This window comes from Anguilla anguilla, chromosome 3 (assembly GCF_013347855.1).
Source record: "Anguilla anguilla isolate fAngAng1 chromosome 3, fAngAng1.pri, whole genome shotgun sequence".
NCBI lineage: Eukaryota > Metazoa > Chordata > Actinopteri > Anguilliformes > Anguillidae > Anguilla > Anguilla anguilla.
This window is the reverse complement of record NC_049203.1, coordinates 19,823,441-19,829,742: the sequence shown is the minus strand read 5'-3', so window position 1 is coordinate 19,829,742 and position 6,302 is coordinate 19,823,441. Positions and strand designations below refer to the sequence as shown.

Here is a 6,302-nt window from a genome sequence, read left to right as displayed (position 1 = left end):
AGCCCTAGTGGAAAAGGCGATCCATATTGCCTCGACTTGGTGCCAATCCATAGGTAGCTAATGGTGGTGATTTATGGGAACTTCGGGGGATCCGTGTGATTAATCAGTGGTTTCTCAGTCGTTGGCGTCTCGCTGCCCCTCGTGCGTGATGTAGGGTCAGACGTACCCAGCATTGAAAAGTGAAGACACACACTCTCTGTTCTCTGCAAGCCAACCCCCCCCCACCCCCCACCCCACACACATACACAAATCCTCAGCTTGTACCCCCGCCTCTGTCCTACCTCTTTCTCTCTCTCTCGCGCTCTCCCTCTGTGCACCCTCCCTTTTACTGTCTCCTTACACTCATATAAACACCTAGAGATCCTAGTGAACGCAGGGAGAGGTGGACCGCTGGCTCGCTAAGAGAACGAATTCCAACTGACATCCTTGAATAACCGGCGTGTGACTCAGTTGACTGAGGGGTCCGGACTTGTGCGAGAGTCCTGCTGGAGCCGGAGTCTTCATTCCGCAACGATGTCAGAATTTATTTTAGCATTTTTGACCATATCGGGATTATTTCCAATCGCCAAGGTGCTGACCACCGTCGGCGCTGAGCAAGGTAAGACTGTCTCGTTCGAAATGCAAGCGGTCATACGAGGTCTGATAAAACTTAACGCACTGAAATATCGCTTTCGGATTCATAAAAAAAACGGTTCTAAACTCAGCATATAGTAGTTTTACTTTTTAACACACTGTATGCCTCTTGTTTTATACATGAACCCTACTACAGAGTGCCTGATTGCAATCACATTGTTTATAAATCGTATGTGCATGTTATTCGAAGTGTGAGAAATTGTAATCTGGTATTGGTTGTATACGTTCTGCCGTTGTCACGTGACGAGTTTTTAGTTTTCTGCTCTTAAATTTAAGAGTAGGCTTCGCTCGTTACAAATTAACTGTAGTATTTCATATGCAACAAAAATGTCAGTTCATGCTTAAATGACAGACGGATCCTGTGATTAGGCTATTTGTTTTTGTTTAAAAGCTACCTATGTATCATATGTACGTGTGTTTTGTGTAGGTTACAGTAGGGTAGTTATCACTGGGGCTGAATGAGAACGCAGCGATACTGTACGTATATTAGGCAGCCCTCCAATTCAGATCTATTCAACTAGAGCGTAGTTCGCATTTGAAGCTTTGTCACTGCTACACGGTGGGCTACAGAACTGTGTTACAACATGGTTTACAAATTCATTGTAGGCTATACTGTAAAGTAGCCTATATGTGTGCAAGAACCGCAATGAAACGGCAAAATGAACAAGGTAATGGATGTGTACAACATGGACACGTGCTTGAGAATTCTAATTTGCTGGATCAAATAACTCTGAATGAATGTCCTTTTGAAATCCTGATTTCCCAGAGTCCATCGATTGCTGCCTAGCAGAAACAGGAATATATCCCCTTGTCGAATTCTTTTACACACAAGTGATCTCCTCCTGTTGATTTTCTGTCTTGCCCTTTCGGGGCTCAGTTTTCGAGGATATGAAATCCAATAATGTGTCCCGCCTCGAAGCGCTGAGATCCTTTTTATTTAGACGCAACCAGCGAATCGCAGCAGGTGCCTACATAATAGTTTATTGAATACTTGCTCCCAAAGCATCCACTACGAACCTAGCTCTTTGGTGGTAATTATGAAATATTTTAATTTCATGAAATTGAAGTAACTTAGTGTTTATTTATGTTTTGTGTTGAAACAATTTTTTGCTTGAAGGTGTGCCTGTCGAGATAGGACAAGCTTTAGAAGACGCGCCCTCCCCCAACCCTCGAACTAATATAAGACAGACCGACAGCTTATACAACGCTGTTTTAATAAGTAAACGTCCCGCTGCTCAGTACAATGTCAAATCGCTTTTGCAATATTAAGTGGAAGCTTACTGACTATGCGTTACGTCATAAAACGTTATTTACAACGATGATATTGGCGGCAATACTTTGTCTTCTATTATGAATATGTTCTGAATCTGAAACCTACATTTCCGCACCGATAATTTCATCCATCTAGACTAGTATCGAAAACTGCACCGTCACTAGGTGGCCTGTTATGTTGGTGTAGCCTATACCACATTCCGCGTTCTGTTCAGTTTTCTGAACGCGCGTTTACGTTGACGTTCGGTTCTGAAGAACAGGTGGAGTAAACCTTTCTTAAAAATAAGACTGACTGGGCTACCGCAGAGCACGTCGATCAGTACGTTTTTGCAGCTGTATTAAAGAAAGACCGTTCAGGGTATCATTTGAGGCGAACTATTGCCAGTTAGTTTGGAAAACCTGCTTAAAATCCCCATCTGGGCGACTGAACGTGTAAATCTGCACAGTAAAATAAGTGCTTAATTTTTTATTGTCCATCATACTATTACACGTTCACAATAGTGTAGCCTACCTGTTTCCGGTGCTTCCTACCACATGACTGAAACAATACACATTCCATTTCAATTACTGTAGCTTTGTTCTCAAGTTTTAATCAGTGAGCTTGTATTCAGACTAGAGCGAATCCCTCAGCTAGTTGTAATGCCATACTTGGGCTAGCTGAATTCAGTCTTTGGCAAGTCTTGGACTGTTGCTTTGGAGGGATGCAATTAACGTTTCCAAAAGTGGAAATTGTACTGACATGAAATAAAGAGAAAAAAAAAAAAAGTTTAATTGCTCCACCAAACAACCGTGCATGCCAATTACCGTTTAGATTTTTAATGTGCCAATTCGTTGAAATGCGTTCTTTTGATTTTGATTAGCAGCCCATGCGCCTAATTAATTGATTATTTGCATTTTCGCCCAAAATCGGTGGTGGTATAAAAAATAAATAATATTAATAATAAAAATAAAATAAATAAAAAGTTGGTGGAAACGTTGTTGAGTACAACATTGTTGTTACTCCAAGTTACCACTTTACTGCAACTTAAAATAAATAAATAAATAAATAATGGCAATAATTGCAAACGCGCTAACAGGAACACTATTGCTTGTTCAGAGTGTTCATACATGGTCGCGTTGTGACGTGACCCTTTTTCTAACCGAGTATCTTGTCAGCCTTCCAGAATTGAAAAGCGAGAACAATTATTTGCAGGCTGCGTAAATAGTGAGAGCTGAGGCAATCCAAAATAAAAGATTTATTTCCCTACATGCTTATTTGTATCACATGTGCGATTTGCATTTTTCTTTGCTCCATGTTCGGTTTAATAGCTCATTGTAATGTACTCCATCAGTTTCGCCTACTTGTGTTGTTCTTGAAGTGTGTGTGTGTGTGTGTGTATGCGTGTGCGTGTGTGAGATGCAACGCACAGAAAACGTCGATATCACATTATCACATGTGGATTTGATGCGTACTCTTGCCTACTCTAAATTTTGTGAACTTGAAATGATTCAGACTTAGTTGGTATTTTCCTACTTTTCAATCAACCAAGTGCTCCCTTGCAATTTAAAGCTCTTCTGAAAACATTACGTTTTAACCATGTTTTGCTAATCCATGTTCCTGGAAATTATCTAAAGACAGCACTCCAAGGAAGTCTGTAACCAATTTATCCTGGTTAAAAATAAATGAATTCGCAAATCTTGCACTCAAATTGAATAAAAGTCCAAATTGCTCGTGTTCAGCATTATTGTTATGACAACGCTATAAATAGCCGAAGGACATAGACTGAATGACCACTGATCCACAGTTTCAGTTGCGTCATATCGTGGCGGGTTTGCCAAGAAAGTGGTGTAGTTAGTAGTCATTTTCGTCCCAGCGCCGGGGTTGTTTTCATAGCTGGTTTACATTAGTCTGGAAAGTTTCATGGCGAAAAGTAATGTTTTTCCTTTAGTTGAACCTTCGCCCAAATCGGCTGGACATGGAACATTTTATGAACACTTTGGAACTTATTTCTCAGCAACAGGTGTTTCTTTCCGCAGACGGAGAGCGTGACATCATCGTCGCGCGTTGATTCTAAAAGCCACATTTTGCGTAGGCCTACCTTATGTCAGCCCTTCATCTAATTTTACCACTGAAACATAATTGTTTTTGCTGACAAATATAAAACTGCGTCTGTAATTTAGGCACTAAGTGCTGCTAGTAAATCGTTGCGAGTGACATGATCATCATGACTGACGGAACCAATGATGTTTTTGAAGGAGTGATATCTTACAAGGAATGATGTTTACATTAAGTTGGTAAGAAGGACCAACTCACCTCTGAGTCGGCACTGTTCTTTCTCATTGCATACATATGTTGGCCTACGCTATCTTTTTGTTTATGCATTTTTTGAGTAGTACATAACAGGAAGTTCTTGCGCATTATCGTAACTTTGTTTGGTCATATAGACAATTTAAGAAAATATTGTGTATGATTAAATGTAAAATGATTGCTTATGTTACTTCAAGATAAGGACAAAAGCAACTTTGGCCCAGCAGTGATGTTAAAAAGCCTATAACGGGTTGATTCTTGGCAGTAGATTGGACAATTTTTTTTTTTTTCATTTCTTTTTTCAGCCAAACATCAGCCCTCATAGTTAGACGGTGGATACTCATTTCACAGTGATTTAAATGCATTGTTTGAACTAGAGCAGACAAACCCAGAAGCCTTTTTGATTTGCCACGTGTGTTTCCTTTTTTTCTACTTACGCTGGGGGTTGGGGGGGGGGCGGGGGGGGGGGGGTTGGTGCTTGTGCTTGCTCTGGGTGGTGTGAATTCTGCTGGCTGCACACCTGTCTGGAAAAGGGACCAGTTCTTGGGGTTGGAGACAAAGTAGTGACTTCCCCAAGCAAAAAATACACCCAATCTAAATATGATTTGCAATTAATTGTTGTGTGCTGATATACCTGCCTTTGGCATTGACAAAGTATGATTGCATGTGAAATTATATTATTTATCAGAATACCATATTGTAAAATTTTTGTTCTGCTTTGGCAAAATAGAAATACAGTAATGCACACTGTTTTTACATAAGGTGAAAAATGTGATGCGATGATACCCCCATCAACAGATTCAACCCGCAAATTAAGCGTTTTATTGGTTTGGAACTCCCAAACTGCTACTGCCTATCTGTGACACCATGGATGATGGCAGGCTTTATTCTTCCCACCATTTCCCATAAGTGCCAGCTCTTTGTGTCCATATGCACTGCTATCTAGGCTAATTACTACAATAGAAGTTGCCCTCATTTGGAGTGACTCAAAAAGCTAACATTATTTGTTTATGGCCTACCTCTCGGTATTTGTAGAAGCGTATTGGGTTAATCCCCCTTAACTGAATGATTAAATGACAGTGCCCCATCTTGAATTTGAACCTGCAACCTCCAAATCACAAGCTGAGTGCACACACTTCTGACAGTCATACAGATTGCTCTCTCGGGCTTTACTGTAGCAACTTACCAGGCTTGTAACCAGCAGGTTGCGGTTTTAGTGTCTCGGGTGGGCCGTTGTAAAGCAGAGTACTTAATCTGATTTACCTCAGTAAATAGCCTTCGGTATAAGGAGGCAGTATGTACTAAGGAGATGTACTGTTGTAGGTAAAAATCATGCCTCCCTGTATAATCATGCCTCAATTGTGTTTGTTTCGATACAAACTGTAATTCTTATAACCTTAGTATTGATTGAATGCCTACAGTTTGATAGCTTTAACTGTGTGTGTGTGTGTGTGTGTGTGTTTGTGTGTGTGTGTGTATGCATGTGTGCATGTGTGTGCATGCGTGGAACATTTCTTTCTTTCTGGTCTTTACATTCAGGTCAATCCAACAGTTCTTGTTTAAGATCTTTAGGCTAAATTAACAGATTACCTGAACTTCGCTGACAATCACAATATGCATACACGATTACACAAGACAGATCGTATAAGCACTCGCCTACCACTGCAGAGACCCGGGTTCAATCCCCAGCAGCGGTACTTCTGCCTGTTCCTATGAACACAGTTGGCAGTGTTCGCAGGTGGGAAGCCGGTGAGTCCTGATCGTTGCATTAGCGACACCTACTGGTTGGTCTGGGCGCCTGTTCAGCAGGGAGGGGATCTGGGGGAGATAGCATGAACCTCCACACATGTTACGCTCTCCCAGTGAAAACTCCTCGCTGTCAGGTGAAAAGAAGTGGCTGGCGACTCCACATGCATCGGAGGAGGCATGTGGCACTCTATCCACTACATCCGGGGGACAGCGCATCGACCAGGACCGTGATTCACACGGGGAATTGGTATAACGACTAAATTGGGGAGAAAATGGGAGAAAAATGGCAAAAAAAAGATTACACAAGACAGTGTGCATCATGATTTTGCATGGACTGGATGTAGAAAGGTTTCTGTAGCTG

General features: G+C 41.4%; 1 protein-coding gene across 4 annotated transcripts in view; it reads left to right on the top strand.

The window, feature by feature from the left end:
* The first annotated feature begins 264 nt into the window (after positions 1 to 264).
* The window catches only part of LOC118223692 (low-density lipoprotein receptor-related protein 1B-like), a 400,652-nt gene continuing 394,614 nt past the window's right edge, over positions 265 to 6,302 (top strand). For 3 of the 4 annotated variants that reach the window (XM_035410580.1, XM_035410579.1, XM_035410578.1), the window contains exon 1: positions 266 to 598. In XM_035410580.1, the coding sequence (XP_035266471.1) occupies positions 514 to 598 (85 nt within the window). In that variant the 5' untranslated portion in view covers positions 266 to 513. Of the gene's footprint in view, positions 599 to 6,302 lie in introns of all 4 variants that reach the window. The other variant, XR_004764484.1, reaches the window with a different exon arrangement.